Below are 20,640 nucleotides of genomic sequence, written 5' to 3'. Positions count from 1 at the left end.
GAGAAAAACCTTTTACCACTAGCCTGGCTTTAAAACGTTCAACAGAACCATCTGGATTGTGTTTTACCTTGTAGACCCATTTGCATGGTATTGCCTTATGACCTTTTGGAAGACTTATCAAATCCCACGTTTGATTTTCCTTTAATGACTGCATTTCACTGTTCATGGCTTTAAACCATTCATCTTTTTCATCACTTTGAATGGCATCTTTGTAGCTCACTGGTTCAAGTACTTCACATAATGCAGACATAACGAAAGGATCATAACGAGATGGCTTTTTGATATTATTCCTGTCACGTAAAACCATACCTTTGGTCTTTTGATTACAACAGTCAGATTGATCTTCTTCATCAGATGAAACTGAACTACGGTTGTGAACATCTTCATCAGTTGAAATATTTTCTTTAATCAAAGTTTCTTTATTTTCATCTTTGATTTCAACATCAATCGAAACTGTATCATCTGAACAACTTTCTTCTTGCAAAATCACTGAATTTGGTTTGACAACCTTCTCATCAAAAATAACATCTCTTGATTGATGCATTTTAACACGTTTCTTATTCTGATGTCCCATTCTTTCATGGTATAATTGCAATGCATCTTGATCATTGACAACGTCATCGTTCGATTCATCTGGAACTTTTAATTTGCCATTTACTACATCCATTGCATCAGGAATGCCGCGTAGTATTATACAAACCCTCGATTTCCAGTTCAACCAATTACTTTTGCCTTCTAGGTGTTTGATTTGCACTTTTGTTAAATCCATTTCTTCCTTGTCTTTTCAATTTGACCTTTTAATTAGAAGCAAAATATCGATTTTCAGAGAATGAAGAAGCACGTGCTTTCTCTTCACTTCAGTCTTCACAAAGAAATCTTCTGATATTTCTTTATTCTAAATTTTCTTCGTCAAATCAATTAATTAAAAAAACGTTATCTGGGTCCCATAACCTGTTAAATTTCTTGTTACGTAGATCGCTTAATTAATTGATACAATATTGAAAGACATTAAAAGAAGAGAAATAAACTAAGCAACGTTCTCGACTTGTTTATTGTCCACCGGATCAACAGAAAACGAAAAAGTGAAGTTACATACAAAGCAAAAAACATTTGGTCCAAAGAAAAATAAATGTATATTATAAATCATAATGTTTTAATATAAAACATAAAACTTAACAGAGATAAGTTAATATAAACCATAAATATATCAACTTAACAGTAAATGTTTAAGATGCTAATGTGTCCCAAATTTATTATAAATAAGTTAGTTATTAAATTTTATTATTCTCAGTAATACTTTTATACTAACTGACCTTCTATGTTATAAAATTCAAAGAAAAGATGAAAAAATTTGCAACATCTGTAAGATATTATAAATAAATCAATTCAGCAAGGCACAGTCCTACTACCGTGTGTGTAAAGCACGAGGCGTCTTATCTTCTCTATTCTCGCTTGCTTTTAATGAGTTCCAGAGTTCTGCACTTATACGAACCTCTGCTTAGAAAACCCGAAACAAGCAAAAAACATTTACGTTACTGACTGCAATTCTTTTCGCTTACACACTCACGCAGTCACGTACACACATACAGAAGCAAACATACAGAAAATATAAATTTTTGCGCATCGTAATATACATTGAACAAAACCACAAACACTTTAGAAATGTTTGTTTAACATACTTAATTTATTAATAAAGTTAACAGTTGAATAAGAACTTCCAATCACAAAACATGATACAATCGTTTTCATAATTTAAGGGATAAAGTCACAAGAACAAAATCACACTCTCAATTTAAAATGCATGATGTGAGTGTGTCGGGATTGCAAATTTTTTCTAATTTGGATTAGTCACAAAAACCAACCAGTATAACAGTAACATTTCAATTGTCTCTTGTGAAAATTTTAATGAAGTTAATTTTCGTTAAATTCAGTCTTCAGAGTGAAGTTATTGTCACCTGGTGTACAAGTTAAAATGCCCTCTTGACGGTTGCACACGTCAGCAGATAGTATATAAAAAAAATTGCATCATTGTCGAGACATCCATCTCACCAGGCAGAAAAGAAAAGGTGCCATAAACTCACTTGGAAGTGTGCCGAAATTTGAAAATAAACGTGACATCCTTAGCAACAATCCCAAATTAATATACTTAAATTCCAATCACACCCACCTAAAAAGCGTTAAAGCAGTTTACTACCACATCACTATCACGTCGCTTTACCAGGAACAAAAGAGGAGACGCTAAATAATTTAATGAAATTGAGAAGATTTAAATCTGTTGAATAAATTTTAAAGTTTAGACTTTAGTGAAAAATTTTAAAAGCATCTCAAAACAAGAAACATCAGCATAACAAAGAGCAATGGCGAATTTTGAGGGGACAGTGGTCATTTTTCAGCAGTTGACAGCCATTACAGCAATTTTATTCAAAAAATTTCAAAGATAATAAAAGAACATGGTTCATCATCAACGATCTTAAAAACACCAAAGTAATTACATCTAACAATCAAATTACCAGCGATTCCTGCAAACGATTTGAACGATTACTTCCTCAATATAGCACCAGATCTTGCTTCATTTCTTACCGGTTCAACTAATTGGAAAAACTATTTAACAAATTAACAAACAAATTGTGAAGAAATCATGACAGCAACAAAACTCCTCAAACCAAAATCATCAAGCGGTTGTGATGGCATACCAATGAAAATAATAAAATCAACATTTCATACAATTACTTTAAATTCTCATAAATCTTTTCTTTATCGCAGGTTTTTTCTAAGATGCTTTAAAGTTTCAAAATTAATCTCCAGAAAAAAACCGCTAACAGTAACAATATAACTAACTATCGACCAGTTGCACTTTTATCAAATTTTTCTAAAATAGATGGAAGGTTAATGTATAAAAGGTTGATTTCTTTTTTTCACAAATATAAAATATTAAATAAATCATAATACGGATTTCGAGAAGGTTATTCAACTGAATTAGAAATAGCTAAATTGATCGGAAAAATAAGAGTAGCGGCCGAAAAACAAAAATTCACTTTCGGCACTTGTCTCGATCTCTCAAAGGCATTCGATTGTAGTGATTGTATTCTTCTTGCAAAACTCGAACACTACGGGCCAGCGTGGCATTCAACTGAAATGGTTTCAAAATTATTTGAGCAAAGGAAATCAGTTTGTCTACTGGCAAAATTAACAATCAGCAACTAGAACAAATAACATTGGCATACCACAGGAAAGCATCTTAGGTCCTCTTCTTTTCATAGTGTTCATCAACGATCTGCCAAATGTCTCAGCAATATGCATGTGGCATGTTTCGCCGACGACACTAATCTCTTCACTTCTGGCATGAACATTGACAAATTAATCGCAGGCATCAGCAGTGAAATCAAACATGGTGTTTTCTAGTTAGATTACAATAAATTGACACTGAACAGTGAAAAAACTTAGTTACTTATATTTAGTCCAATTCAAAAGTTAAATTACAAGTCACCATTTAAAATTTTAATAAATGGAGTAGAAATTAATGCAAATAAAACAATTAAATTCTTGGGAGTCAATCTAGATTCAAAATTAACCATTCGATCATATGTCCAAAATGTTTTTAGTAAAATTGGTATGCTAAACGAGATCAAATTCCATTACCAAAAATGTACTGAACATATCGTACAATTCAATCTGTGCTCCGAATATCACATATTGCAACACGGCAGGCACCTACGAAAAATTACAAAATTATTATTTGAAGGATGACCAAAAAAAGATAAACTTGTGGGTAGGCCACCCTTAACTAAAAAAAAATTCAAACTATAAATGTAACAGAAATGATGTCAAATAAATATATACGCATAAACTCACGCTCGCTCACACTTACAAACATGCACCATACTTCGATTCATATCATAATACTGTTATATTTTCAAACAGTAACAATATAATCACAACTGAGACTGAAAATTCACTCACAAAGAACATTAAAGTTAATAATAGTGTAAAATTATTTAAAATAAGTGTTTTTTCTAACTAAAAGTGTTTTTAACTTGATTTTAAATAAGTATAATAAATTAATCGCTTTATAGGGCAATACAGTATTCCATACCCTCGGATTATGTTTGATGCTGGAATGAAAAACTTTTAATCTCACAGTATGAGAATAGAAAAGGAGAGTGAGTCTAGTAAATCTCGTTTGAATGTCATTGCTAAAAGTAAATAAACGGTAAAATAACTAGGCAGCTTTTGACGTAAAAATTTAAATATAAAAATTGATGTTAAGTAAATGTGTAATTCTTTAATGGGTAAAATGTTGAGTTGCGAATAATAAGCATTGGTTATATGAGTACGCAGTGGAAGGGTAAATATTAGTCTTATAAACCGGTTTTGACATGTTGGAAGATAATTTAGATTTATTGAATATTTCAAACTTGTTGAAAATGGAAGACGTATCAACTACTTACTTGTAAATAAGTCAAAAACAAATATCTTATACCATCATGCTCTATGCAGACGACCCAGAACCTGGAAGGACATTCTGAAAAAAGGCTTTCAATGTGATTTGATAAACAGAATGACTTTGAAAACGAATATTAAAAATGTTATTAGGCAAACATAATTTATGAACTGAAAAAACGTTTATAATTTTTAAATGACATTTATATTTTGTTTCTTTTATTGTTAAGGTGGCTGTGTCCGATGAGTTGACTGTCGACTCCACTGTTATCCTGTACCTTATTTTATTTCTGAGGTCGAAAAAAATATTTCTTTTTCTTATTATTCTTTCGTTTTCTTATTGTACTTATTTTGTTTTAATTTTATTTCTCAGGGTGAATTATTATGAAGACATAACATGTCTTTGGCTAGATGCGTTTCGTCCCTTTATTTGACTCACAAGTAGTCCCAGTTGAGCACCAACTTAATGCATTTATTATCTCAATAGATCAGTGTCCCCCAAGTGACTAGTTAACTAATTTGTTCAAAAGTGCATTTTACAATTAAATAGGTATAATAAAGTTGAAATATTAGAATTAAAAAATGTTAATTTCTAAGAAAATCAACTGCTTTATTTTTGATCAAAATCTAATTTGTTATTCTGTCTGATATTTCAAATAACGCCAAACAATAAAAATCCCTTAATTAGAAACTAGCCAAATTTATTAATTAATTAATTAAATCAATGTAGACAGGTGTGGCAGATGCATAGCCGGCTTCTTTTTTAAAATTGTAATTATTTTAATTATTCTTAATTTGCTCATTTATTTTCAACAAATCACAAGGTTTTCAGAGTACATTTACAATGAGAAAAAATGTTTGATTTTTTATCAACGGACAGAAATTTTGGCACGTTTTATCGAAAGCGAGCGTTATATTTCTGCAAAAAAAGCACGTAAAAATGTTATGGTCGTAAACATTCCTACTTTATATCCGAGGATTCTTTGTGGCTTAGCCGAATTTGTAACAACGAAGTTTTATTGTATTCATATATTTATATGCACAAGTTTATACGTGTTTCAAATTAGATTTCGTTTAATTTAACTTAACTCTAGCTACATAGTTATGCATCCCCTTTGTAAGTGTATACAACTAATAAAATATATAATCACGTTTTTTTTAGCAAGTGAGTGTTGCTCGAATTAACAGAAAATGATCCGTGTTTCTGTCCAAAAGAAGTTATGTTACTTTAAATTGTGTGTGTTCGTGCGTTATGTTGTGTTTGATTGTGTTGAGTCTTCAACAAGTAAATGAAAGCTACTTGTATCTAGCTTAAATAAATAATAAATAGATTTAAATTTGGAATGTTATGTTAAGTTTAAACGAATAAATAAAAAATTAATGTGTTAACATTTAAAAATGCTATACTGTACTGAAATGAATGAATTGTTTAAAACTTTACTTTAATTTTTTTTAATTTCCTCTTGAAAAAATTTAACTTTTTGATCGATTAATCAGTTAATAGTTAAAAATAGAGGATAGAGAAAAATAAATATATAGGTGTGGCTCATAAAATTCCAACTTATGCGAGTTGGTTAGTACGACAACAAGTACCAAAAAGTATTCACAAACTCACATACAGTAATACAAAAAATCAAATACATGCATACATACATGCATACATAAAAACCTGCATTTATATACCCAAGTACACATATTCATGGACATAATGACACGCTGGCAACAAACACGAAAATAATCCAACATCGTAATGGGTGAACGTGTTCCTTCCTACAGGCAATTGTTATAATGGGTCGTGCATTAGTGAGTAACAAACATCATTAGCATTCGAACGTGTAAACCACCAGCCTCACAAACAAATCTCTTCAAATTTATCTTCCTCCTTATATATTATTGATCAGTCTCTATGCCTAAATATACATAATATATATATACCTATGTATATATATATAAATATATTATATATGTGTGTGTGTTTATATATATACATATGTTTATATGTATATATATATATAATATATAATATATACCTATATATATATATATATATTGTTTTCAAGAATATATTTATATATATGTATATATATATATATATGTCACAATTTTTTGGAATATATATATATACATATATTATATATGTATATATATTGTCGGAAATTTTAAAATAGATATATTTGCGTATTGATGTCTTCATTAAATTAATCTTTGAATTTTAAAAACCAAAATGATCATTATTCATTTTTGGGTGTGCAGAACAAGGGTAGACACGTGTTAAATGAAGTCAACCAGACGTATTTGTTGTTGGAGATAAGTGATGTAGAAGTTGAAGATGCTGGTACCTACACATGTGCCTCCAATAATTCAGTTGGATACGATGAAAAAGGGATTGACCTTGTTGTTCAGTGTTAATATGCAGTTTCAGTTTGTTATTTTTGTGGATTTCACATAACTAATTCAATCAAAATTTATACTTCTTAATTTCATTTATGCTCTATTAATAAAACATCACGGAATATATTTAATGTACGGACACAAAGGTTAAATAAAATTTCAGATGCGCCAGTGTTTGTTGGTTACAAATCATCACTGAAGAGAATGCATGCCTGGCCTGGGGTCTCCATCAACATGAGCTGTCGTGTGCGGTGCCTCGGCCTGTCGTGCAGTGGTTTGTAATGAGGAATACACCCGGAGATGGTGGTGAGGATGGCTATCAAGTCGTTCATGATGGTGGCAAGGTTTACAAAGTGTTTGAAAGCGAGGAAGGCCCGCTCCTGCAGGTCACTTTTGAATTAAATTAGTTGATAATTTAGCAGATGAAATATTGCTTGAATATTAATCTATTTGTTTCTTGTTATCTCACATTTGTTTTTAAGAATGTTATTCAGCAGCGTTAGTTTTGATTGCCTACTGATTATAAAAACATTTGAAATAATTGTTACATCCATTAATATAAATTATATTACAAACTTAATTATTTATATGAATTATAAATCTTAAAGTTGCTACTAACAACCATTATGTTTTACTACCTGATTTTTATTTTCCGCCTGAAGTTCATAGTTGCATAGTTGTTGTAAGTTTTTTTTGTAGAAAGGAGATCAATATATAAACTAAATCTTGAGCTTCATCATCTTCTTTCAAACACATTCAGACCTAGGCATCAAACTGTTCCATTAAGATGTAATGTAGAAGAAATTTACAATAAGTTGTTCTATATTGTATTTTTCCTAACAGATAACAGTGGAAAAAAAAAGATGATGAAATTAGTTCAGACAATCACACTGACGTGAGAGACAAGAATATTGATGATGATGAACGCAACATTTTCACTGGATACATGTGCAAGGCTGTGAATGATGTAGGAGCTAATCACATGGAGTTTGTACTGGATAGAGCTTGTTAATATTTTTTTTAGTTTATTTTTAACATTTCATTAATTGATTTTTAAATATTATTACATTTTGTTTTTATTTTTTAAGGTGAAATTATTATTGGAGATATAAATTAAATTTTTATTTATGAAAAATAATATCATAATGCATGTGGTGAGAGATGGTGTACTTTACGTACGCGTACTAGCCAACCGTACCTGCATGAGCCTGCCGGCTGTTTTCACCCATATTTTGGCTCATTTTTTGACATTTATATTGTGTGTATATATATATGTATATATTGTCGGAAATTTTAAAATAATAAATAATAAATTAATGAGGAGGAGGATTTTTAAAAGGGTGACAAGGCCCCACGTTGGGCGCCAATTGTCGGAAATTTTAAATAATAATAAATTAAAATGATAAGAGGAAGCAATCTCCTCCTCTATCTTTCTCAGGGAATTTTTGTATGGTCCGACAATAATTTTTGTGTATATTTTTATCGTGAGTTCGACCAGTCCTGTGTGGCACTGGGCTTTTTCGAATTATATGATTTTACTGAGTAACACACGAACGCGTAAAGAAAAATATTCGATAACAATTTTATTAATCGACGGAAGTAAATAAAAGGAATTGAACTAATGAACTCTATAATAATGTAAATGTCAATGAACAAACTGGAATAGAGGAATTAGAACTCTTCTTGTTGGGTCTTCAACTTGGAATATGTTTCTTGGCGTTTTAATCGTACAACTTCGACGTGTGTATCCGATGGTGATGTCGATACAACTCCAAGAAATAAAAAAAAAATGAATCACAAAAATCGGAGCCTATGGAAATTGCAAGCTGCGTGTGAAACTATACCAATGAGTATAGAATCCAGCAAAGAACCCTAGGTCGACAAATAGCACAAGAAAGAAAAGAAGGAGGCGGATTGGTTTTCACAGAACCCAAGGCCTGTTTTCACTGGGCCGTCAAGTCTGATCGGCTTTCGCACGACCAAGGGCCTGTTTTCACTGGGCCGTCGAGTCTGATCGGCTTTCGCACGACCAAGGGCCTGTTTTCACTGGGCCGTCGAGTCTGATCGGCTTTCGCACGACCAAGGGCCTGTTTTCACTGGGCCGTCGAGTCTGATCGGCTTTCGCACGACCAAGGGCCTGCTTTCACTGGGCCGTCGAGTCTGATCGGCTTTCGCACGACCAACACAAGACAACAAGAGTCAGAACAACACTGGAAACAAGTTGTGTGTCTTCAGTACGCGTGCGAAACTATGCCAATGAGCATAGAGTCTCGTACTAAATCCACTTTTGAGAACTTAAGGCGTTTCTGAAACTATGCCAATGAGCATAGAATCACGCGTTAAGTCTCTTAGATACCAGAACAGGCACTGATTACTCGAAGCTGCCTCACTAGTCAACCCAGTCCTCTAACTGGTGAACCCAGTTTCTCTCTAGTCTTTTCACACCCTTCCTTATCAAAACAAAATTAGATTTTGTTTCGGGTGTTTTAAAATATAAAAATTTACAAGGCATGTCCAATTAATCAGAAAAAGTATTAATTAAATTTTAAAATAATTTATAATAATTTATGACGTCATCTAAATTGCAAAACAAAAAAAATACGTTGTCACCTATCGAGTAAATTAACTTGCACCATGCCCCCTATCGAGTGAATAAATTTCGCGTTGAAAATTTTGCAGTATTTTTAGTCAGTATTATTTCATAATTCTGACAATATTTATGTGTGTGTGTTTATGTATATATAAGTATATATATATAATTAAAATAATATATATAAATAATATCTATAATATTTATATAATATTCATGTTTGTGTTTTTGTGTTTGTACGGTATGTTTGTCGGAACTATTTTATTTTTGGCGACGAACAGTGTGGAATGAAATTTTGTGGTTAATGACGTGAAGAGTAAGTGTAATAAATATGAGCCATGCACTGGAGGATGAATGGATGAATAGATGAATGCGTGTTGGATGATGCTATTGTATGCAACATCCGCAGTTCTGTTTCCTGCACCATGGATGGTATCGTATAATATAAATTGTAATTGATACTTTCAATTGACATTTGTTAGTTCGATTCACCGTTTAAAAAATTATTGAATCATTTTTAATGTTGCTAATTTAAAAAATGGCTACCATAAAGTTGGTTGGCTATGTTCTGCTGCTCTTCAGTGGGAGGATGTTGATCTCAGGTTAGTGGACGCATTCATTTCATTTCGGTTCAAAATATCATTTCATTTCATTTGCATTAAGACAATTTTGAATAAAAATTAACTTCCAGTACATTTTTAACCGCAAAATAATTCGTACAAATTATTAACAACGACGATCAAATTAAAAGCAGATAAACTTTCAAAAAAGTTGTAACGCAATTTAATTATTATTTCAATTCGTGTTTAATATTATAACGAATAATTTTATTTAATTTTATTAAAAATTTTATTTACGCGATCCACTGTGGAACATCTTGAAGATTTGTTTGCAATGTTGACAGATCGGATGAATGTGGAGCATGTTGTCTAGGCTTGTATACTCCATTCATCAGTTATAACTATAATGGTTGATACTGTCCGTGCCATGGTGAGGGAATCGGTGGGTGAGGCAAAGAAGGGATGGAGTGGGGTGAGGTGGGGTGGTGGTCAGGAAACTTTTTATCAAAAACTACGTTGTTCATCGTTGTTTGTTAAATTTGAAATATGTCTTATAAACATTCTGCACTGCATACAATATACACACATACATATGTTTATGTATATAACGATGGGAACATCTTTTTATTTTCATTATAAAACATACATTGTAATTATAGAGTTAAAATAATAAAACTTATAATGTAAATTATATAGATATTCTACAATACTCGCCATACATTTTAAATGGGCACAAAGAGAAATAGAATCAGCATTAAATTATGTTCAAATCGTGTTCCTATCATAATAAATTGCGTAAGATGACAATATTACGAAATTAATTAAACTTTTATGTAAATGGTCAGACCAAATAAAATTAATTAATGATAGTTTAAAATATTTAAAAAACCTAGCGGAAAAATTTCAATTGAATTTATTTTAATATTTAAGCTTTTCAATTCGTCTATCAAATTATTAAGATTTTAAAAATATTTTGATGTTTTATATTCCTTAGATTTAAAGAAATTAGATTCGTGGCAAACAGTTAATTACGGTATTTCGATAGTATCACCTCGTCGAATGGCAATATCTGGGCAAAGTGATTTGAAGAGAGATGATACTGGAAGGTATTTGTTGCAGTTGGAATCTGCGTAGATCAATACATCCGCACCTGCAAATAATTGAATCTTTTCTAAAATTATCAATAGTATATTGTTGTGACGTGATGTATATCTTTTTAGGGACAAAATCAAACTGCAGTTTGATAACACATGCTTATTAGTTTGACGAGCCTGACATAGTGGCAACAAATCATTTGGCATCTTGCCCCAGCGAAAGAGGCTGGCGTTTGTTGGAAATTGTTAAATAAGAGCTTCACTGACAAATTTGAATAAAACCTCTGGTAGGCCTTATGTGGATTTCTGGAATATAAACTTAATCGCTTTAACTAACATCCTTCGACATTGAAGTGATGATAAATGAACATAATCGGACTTTTGTTGACCAGCCAATAGTGCTTTAAGTGTTGGTTTAATTTCAGCTGATTCAGGAAGGATGTTTTCTATTTTGATGTAACTGTTGAAAGATTCTTTATGTAGAAATCTTATTTCTTCATTGGCATGCGTTTTGAGGTAACTTCGAAGTCTGACTCTTAACGCTTCTGTGCAACTCTTCAATGATCTGATATTCAATTCTCCTGATTTAAAAGGAAGTGATGGATACTCCGACACGCAGCCGCTAACTGGCAAAACCAACCAGTTTTTAACCGATTCAGCAATCAATGAATCCAGGTTGTTGCCTATTCAAGTCAACGGAACGTTGTAAATGAGAAGCTCGAATGTCAACAGGGATGGGATATATTGTCTTAATATTTACAATTTCCATTGTGGCGTTGTGTCCAACCTGTTTATAACCGACAACATTAGTTAAATTGGTTCGTCTGTTTAAATTGTGTCGTTGGAAATGTTACGAAACATCCGACACCATCTAGAAATGAGCACCTTGTTTCGCGATGCTTCACAAATGTTTGTTGTATTTATTGTTCTTGAATGAATTAGGAGCACATAAAAAACACGCATGTAACACCGTTCCCATAACAACAGATACATTTGTGTTAGAGCACACACAAAGGCACATGCACACAACTGATAAGTTGCTTCTGCTCTGATAAGATGCTCAGCTGTTAAGCAATGATCGAAGGATGGTTCATCATGCAATCCACTTGAGGCCCATTACTGCGTTTATCTTTATGAATCCTTGTAATGACGCAATCTACACCCACATGCATGCCGAAATAATGACGTTCAAGCATACACACGCGTGCGCACAATACACAAAACACATGTATCATATGTTCAAATCTAATATTAGTTAGTGTGGGCACCATAATTCCGAATATATTGGTATGACAACGACCAAGCTATCGAGAAGACTCACGATGCACGTACAAACTGGCGCTATAAAGAATCACATGAATGAGAAACACGAAACTAAAATTACAAATTACTGGACAAATCCTGGACCACAGTGTTGAAATCTTATATTACAATAACAGCCATTATAACTTACGACTAGCCGAATCAATACTCATAGAACAAAGACATCCGATAATAAATATTCAACAACGGGCAACTGGAATCTTTCCCACGAATAAATTTAAAAACAGAGGAATCATCGATAATGTGATGGCACGTAAAACTGTCATATTGCACATAGTTGAAGATTGTAATGACTAATTAAATGACCGTTAAGTATTCAAATTAAACAAACAGAGAATAAACATTGTAGAGACACAGGATATATATATATATATATATATATATATATATATATATATATAATTTCGGAACGAAATTTTCATTATAGCAAATTTGATTAAATGATTTTTCCCATTTAGCGTTTATTAATTTCTTGAAAAGACATTCAACAACACGTAACTGTTGCAATTCATATTTATTAAAACTTCCAATCATAGTGTGGCTAACAACGTTGTTTCGACAAAGATGTCATCTACAGAGTCTATAATTTGAAATAACGGAATATAAATTGAAATAAAGATTTAAAATCATAGAAATTAAGAAAATACAATTGCGATGAACCGAAATTGGAGTAAAAGTGATTACCTTGTAATAACATGTAAACATGATATAAATATAAATAACGAATATAAATAAGATATATATAAAAGAAAATAAAACAAATAAATTAAGAAAATCAAATATTAAAATACAAATAAAATTGGTAAATATCGATTTGGAACTATAAACAGACTGAAAGCGAAACATGTGTGGGTAGTGATGGGATGGTACTGGTGTAAAAGGTGGGATGTATTATGCGAACGGGTAAAATAGAGCAATGTTAAATACGTTGTTAAATTATGAAAATATGAAAACAAGAGAGGTGAATAAATGAATATTAAATTTTAGATAATGTATTGAGTGACGTGACTACGTAGGAGCTTTGACGAGTCGTCACAAACTTTGTATTCATAGGTTGGAAATCGCCCAGTGTTGAACGATATTCATATCGTTGCGGCAACTTCGTCCGTTGCGGATCATTTCCACCGGGGACCGTAGACGTCAAATCGCATTATTGGAAAAATAGGTGGAGAGTGTGTTCAAATCTATTAGTTTGTTTATTCATAGTTGGCTTGTATTTGTTGATGTATAAGGCCTCACGGATTTTCAACCGACCTGGAAGTGCTTCGGAATCGAGAATTGTGGTATTCTGATCAAGTATGGTTCGCGCAAGAATTGTGTAGTGTACGTTCGCCATATGCTCTTTGATACCACCATCCTGCACGTGTGAGGTGAGCCTACGGGAGAGTGTAGTACGCGTGTGACCGATGTAACTATCCACAACACAGTGTGGCACGGGACACGTAAAGCGGTACCCGACGTTCGTTCTCTCTAGCATAGTAATGGTGGATTATTGTTGTTTTTTATGACAAGATTTGATGTGCGATTGACGATAGGTTTTAGATCACAGAGGATAGGTTTTAGCCGATTGTTGTTATTGCGGACAGAAATATTTGATCGAAGGACTCGTTTAATTTGTGACTCATCTACTTTGTAGTTGTCGGGCATTTGGTTTCGGTAATATATTGGTATGGCTGTTTTTGTTGCAATATCTTGCGAGTTTAGAGTGACGGGATTATTAACTTTTTGAAGATATTTATTGATTGTATCATCGATCACTTTATTTGAGTAGTTGTTGTGTTTCGGTAATATATCGGTATAGCTGTTTTTGTATATATATATATATATATATATATATATATATATATATATTTACATACATACATATATATAAGATGTAAAGATGTATATTAAGATGTTCCATTTATTTTAATCAATATATATATTTAATATAATGATGGAATGAATTGAAATAGTCATATTTTATTTTCATCTTCGTAGTTTCTGTTCTGAATGTTTTTGATGTTTCCTATTTCTAAAAGGAATGGATGTATTTATTTTAGTGACATTTTGGTCTTGAAATTAAACTTGAATGTCGTTTGGGAAGAGATATTTTCTTCTTATTTGGGAATGTCGTTTGGGAAGAAATATTTTCTTCTTAGTTGGTCATATTTACACTTATTATTTGATAATGTTGCAATGGCAATCTGGCATTACGTTGGCCACAGTTTAGAGATAGCTTTTAAACAAACAGACAAACAAAAATATGCAAGCAAACAAATAAAATAAAAAATAAATTAAATAAAGTAACATGATATAAATGGTTTAAAATTACTAAATAAAATAGAATATAATTTATAATTTAATTAATTGTGGTGAGACATTTAGGTGACCGAGTCTGTGTGTGTGTTTGTGTGTGTCTGTGTGTGTGTTTGTGTGTGTCTGTGTGTGTGTGTTTACGTGAAGGAGTTAGGTAGAGGGAGGCGATGGAGCGGGATGTGCCTTTTTGACGACGATGGCTGACAGTCGTCGTCAGCCACATTACCACAAATTTTGGCCCACGTGAAAATTTTGGCCTTCCCCGTAAAAATTTTCAAATTTTCGGCCTCTCCCGTCATAGTTGTCTAGATCCGCCACTGGTGACTGACGATCGAATGTTGTAGAGAAGTGTGTTAGTTGTAGTTTTGCTGTGGTAGTGGTAGTTGTGGAGAGGTATGGTAGTGGTAGTTGTGCTGTGTGTTGCTTGGTGCTTGGATGGTCCCAATCTTTTTAACTCAATATTATTTAATCAAATCTACACATACAAAAACATACACAAGCACACATATTCTCTCTCTCTCTCTCTCACACATACACACATACACAAAGACACACACAACGACACACACACATATATATGCACACATAATTTATTTATTTTATATTATTTATTTATTCATTAATTTATATATTTATATATATATCCATTCATTAATTTATGTATTCTTTCATTCATAATATTTATTCATGTATTTGTTTGTTTGTTTGTCGGTTTGTTTGTTTGTTTGTTTGTCTGTTTGTTTGTTTGTTTGTTTATAGAAAAAAGATATATGAATGAGAAATGATGTTCCATGTATAATTTTTAATTAGTAATAATTCCAGTGCTAACAACTCCACTTACCTACTTACCTTCTTTCTCATTCCAATTAGACCCAACTAACCTCTAACAGGAAACAATCACGTCAACAACGAAAACAATACTAACAACAATAATGTCAACAATAACAAATATAACAATAATAACACAATAGCAATAATAATAACAACAAATGCATCCACAACATCTACAACCTCATCTACAACAACAGTAACGTTACCAAAAACATTATCAACAACAACGACAACATTAAACACATCAACATCATCAACAAAAATGAGAAAAACGAGATAACGACCAGAATAAAAGTGATTGAGGACACATTTATATTCAGCATCATTCTGATTGTGGAAATAATTAAACAACTCAATTGATGAATGTGGATGTGTGCAGTGGCTGACAGGACCTAGACAATTTCGACCGGGAAAGCCACAATTTTTAAAATATTTAAATTTTTACGGGGAACCAAAATTTTCATGGGAAGGTACAAGATTTTTAAGGGGAGCCAAAATTTTAACTGGAGGTGGCCAACATTTTTACAGTGGGCAAAATTATCTCGGGAGGGAGCCAAAATTTTTACAGGGGGCCAAAATTTTCACGGGAGGGGCCAAAAATGAATAAATAAAGGAATGAATTAATTAATTTAAAAAATAATTAATTAATGGATTAAGGATTGAACAGCATTTATGAAAATAACAATACAATTTGATAAAGCATAATACAACACAAAATAATGTAACACATTATCACAAAATAAAACACAATAAAATACAAAAAGTACCAGAGATACATAGCTGCAACGATACAACTTTAAATCAATTGATGTCAGAAAATAATTAAACGGCGGGCTTGAGATCTTGGTGCTTTCTTAAATATGTGGAAACATGAGATGCTAGCTACTGAACTGCATAACTTGAACTTTTGTCGTGGTGATGATTGTTTTTGTGTATGTATGTACGTACGTATGTATGTGTTTGCTTGTTTGTTTATATGTATGTATGTATGTATGTTAAAACCAAAACATGATGAGTGACACTGAACCGTCAAACATCAAGTAACAAATGGATTAACACTTTGATTTGTCGTTAATTGCACATGTCGGCATTCAGTTGGATATTTTCAAGCACACGCTGCAACAAGCACGAAATGTGGTTAGTTGCGAAAAACAGTTCCCTGCTGTCGCCTGATCTGACGCTGATCATTTTGCATATTTCCTTAAGAAATTTAAGGGTGTTGGGGTCCATCGGGCCAAGAACCTCGATGCATATTGGCAAGAATTCCATCGAGGGGAGGGCGTTCCCATATTTTTTCATTTTCTCGTCCGCTGCCCTGGTCGCTGCCAAACCGCATTCTTTACTTGTCAGGTTTACGTATCGTTCGGCGAGGGTGCCAGGGACCGTAACATCCCACGCCAAACATCTGCCGGCTCTCCAAGGTATTAGCGTGCATCCGTCCGGGCGTCTACCATCATGCGCAGAAATGACGGATGGTTCCTTGAGAACCGGGATTGAAGCCTTGGAGAAGAGCCGACAAATGTAATCGTTTAGCGCTGAGTGACGTAGTTGACGGCCCCCACCCAGGCGACAAACCTAACCGTGGTGCCCAAACTCGTCCGCCCCAGCGCCACATCGGCACGTGTATTTATTCTGAATGACCAGGCCAAGTCTGAAGCCAATGGCAAATCTCACAGACTCGTCGTCAAGCCTGGTGCCCACAGAGGTGTTAGGCCACGATCTCAACCACCCACAGCTGGCAACGCTGGACATGGCCAACAAACGAGCGGCGGAAAAGTCGTATGTATGTATGTATGTATGTATGTATGTATGTATGTATGTATGTATGTATGTATGTATGTATGTATGTATGTATGTATGTATGTATGTATGTATGTATGTATGTATGTATGTATGTATGTATGTATGTATGTATGTATGTATGTATGTATGTATGTATGTATGTATGTATGTATGTATGTATGTATGTAAGTATGTATGTATGTATGTATGATTATTTGATGTTGATATCATTCCGATGCATGAATGTGTTTTATTCGTGCTTGTTCGTTTGTGAGTTTGGATGTAGCATTGATGTGTCCTGCATGTTTGTCATGTATCAATTGTATATTTGTATTGCATCCATCTCTATCCATCTTCTTGCTGATTTAAAATATTTGCTGAATCTGAATTATGTCAATTTTCTACTCTCCCTTTGATTCAAATTGCTTTTAAACATTTAAATAAGATTTGAATTTACACAGACACACAAAAACTCATGCACATGCACACATATACTCACAAATACAAAACACAAATACACATACACATGCACACACATATACAATAAACACTCACATGCATACGCTAACACATCGAAGGACTTTCATTGATTATGTTGAAGATGAATTTGATGATAAAATGCTATAGCAACATCATTATGATAAGAAATATCTTCGCAATATTGCCATCAGTAAAACTGTACAGTTGTAACTAAATTACAAATGAAGCAAGAAGCTCCTTATGGTGCATGTATGTGTGTGTGTGTGTGTTTGTTTGTGTGCGTGTCTTTGCCTGTGATCGTGTGTGCGCGCGTTTGTCTGTGTGTTTGTTATGTGTGCTTTTGTCTGCGGGTTGGTTTATGTGTATTTGTGTGTGTGTTATTTTTATGTGTGGTAGTGTGTATTTTGTCTGTGTGTTTGTTTATGTGTGGTTTGTATGTTTCATCAGTTTTTTCTCTCGATTTGGAAACGACTAGGAAAAAAATTTTTTTATCAAGAAAAACTGTTGAAGAAATGAAAAAATTTTGCCCCATAAATAAAAAATTTCATCCTTTGATGGCAAGGATAATAAAAAAGTATTTAGGAACATTCCAACAAACATTCGATCATTGTAGGAAGTGGAAAAACGTAAAAAATTAATCAAAAAAATTCATTCACTTTTTAATTAAATTTTTTTATGTGTTTTCCCTTTCTATTAATGATAGAATGTTTGTTGGAATGTTACGTTACTAAATACTTTCTTTTATTATCCTTGCCTTTGAAATCTACTTTGTATATGGGTGGAAATATTTTTTTTTTTTTTTTTTTTTTATTTATTTTTATTTGATTTGAAGGATGACCAAAAAAGATAAACTTGTGGATAGGCCACCCTTAACTAAAATTTCTAACTATAGATGTAACAGAAATGTCATGAAATACATACACATAAACTCACGCTCACACATACTTACAAACACGCACCATACTACAATTCATATCACAATACTGTTATACAGAACTGAAGAAACAGAATCGATGAAATGAAATGATCTGGAAACCAAACATACGCTCACTTACACACTCAAATAAATAGACACATAAATAAATATGGCCACACACCATACACATATAGGGCGTGGCCACATGTCTCAGGGAACAGCCTAGTGAATGTGCCCCTCCACATACATCCCCGCTGTACCCTGGTTAACGCTCCTAGAATACAATATTTATATACATATATACACATATCTACACATACACATGCACACACTCACACACATAGACACACTCACACACACATAAACACGCACACTCACCCAAACAAACTCACGCACACTTACCCACACACACTCTCACGCAAACACTCCCGCTCACACACAAACACACACACACACACGCACTCACGCACCTATACCCACCCTCAGACACACACACACACACACACATACATATTTCGTCGAACTTGATCGAATCTCACAGATTGTTAACGACCCGGCAGACCCAACCAAGCCCAACATAATTCATATTCCTAAAACACGCTGCCCGAATACACAGATACATACATACCTATAAAAATTCATAATGATTTAAATATGAAGTATATTTACTACAATTACGTATTAAAAATATCATTTATGGAAACATATGAAAACCGTATACACATGATAAGTTGGCCAAATGATAAGAAATTCTTGTTCTAGTAAATAATAAATGTAAATAAATGTTGTTCAAGAAAAGGTGACTATGATACATACAAACACAAACACACCCAACACACACCTGACACACACACTCACCCACGCACACACACATACATACAAAATATGATTGCCTTTTTGATATCAAGTTAAAAAAAAAGTATTTTGCTCAATCAAAAATTTTTTGACTTTGTTTTTAAATAAATGTTTTTGACATATATTTTTAATTTCTGTGTTAATAATTTCATCCCAAACTTTTGGACCAGAAATTTTTAAGCTATTATTTATTATTTTCAATCTAGAATAACTGGGATAAAAAGTTGATGCATTCCTTAATACTTTAGTTTGGATCGAGCTTCTTAAGTTGAAGAAATGTTTAAAAAACAACGGGAGTTCACAGTGTACATATTTATACATAAAAAGAGCTAAGGTATACAAGTGGATATTTTTAACATTCATAATTTGTAAAATATTGTAATAATTAGAAATATGGCAGCGAGGATGAAGATTGAAAAAGAGACGAATGAAACGGTTTTGGCTAACGGAAATATGTTGCAAGTGTAAATTTGGACTGTTTCCCCCAGCAAATTACAATACGTTAGGTTTGGGTAAATAAGGGTATAATATAATTCTAATAATACACTTTTTGTTATTTTATTTTTAATTTTATATAATATACCTATTGTTTTATTTATTTTTTTGGAAATAAAATTAATGTGCGTGTCCCAGGATAAGTTATCGTTGATGAAGATACCTAAAAATTTTGTTGAGCTCGATCGATGTATGGGATTACCATTGATTTGTATATTTAAGTCTGTGATACAATTGGTTAGTATTCTTGGTCCAAATATCATATATGTGCACTTTGTATAGTTTATTATTAAATCATTAAAGGTAAACCAATTGGCGATGGATTGAATTTCATTGTTGATAAAATTTAAATCTTTGTTAGGTTCTTTAGTATGAAAGTATATAGTCGTGTCATCAGCAAATAATAAAAATTTAGCTGATGTAGTTATGTGGCATAGATCATTTATAAATAAGGTAAAAAGTATTGGTCCTTATATGGAGCCTTGTGGGACTCCGAAGTTAATCTGGAGCCTTTCTGATTCATAGGTTTCGATTGAGACATATTGTTTTCTTTCTCCAAGGTAAGAGGAAAACCATTTATATGCC

General features: G+C 32.7%; 1 protein-coding gene across 1 annotated transcript; it reads left to right on the top strand.

Moving 5' to 3' along the window:
* Nucleotides 1–16,608: 16,608 nt before the first annotated feature.
* Nucleotides 16,609–17,052, top strand: HELRODRAFT_174382 (hypothetical protein; the record flags this gene model as incomplete). Its single annotated transcript, XM_009020883.1, has 1 exon — nucleotides 16,609–17,052. One exon carries the CDS (start codon nucleotides 16,609–16,611, stop codon nucleotides 17,050–17,052), a length of 444 nt encoding a protein of 147 aa, XP_009019131.1.
* Nucleotides 17,053–20,640: the final 3,588 nt, after the last annotated feature.

Source organism: Helobdella robusta (assembly GCF_000326865.2).
Source record: "Helobdella robusta unplaced genomic scaffold HELROscaffold_29, whole genome shotgun sequence".
Lineage (NCBI taxonomy): Eukaryota > Metazoa > Annelida > Clitellata > Rhynchobdellida > Glossiphoniidae > Helobdella > Helobdella robusta.
The sequence above is the reverse complement of the archived record's forward strand: the minus strand, read 5'-3'. Positions and strand labels throughout refer to the sequence as shown.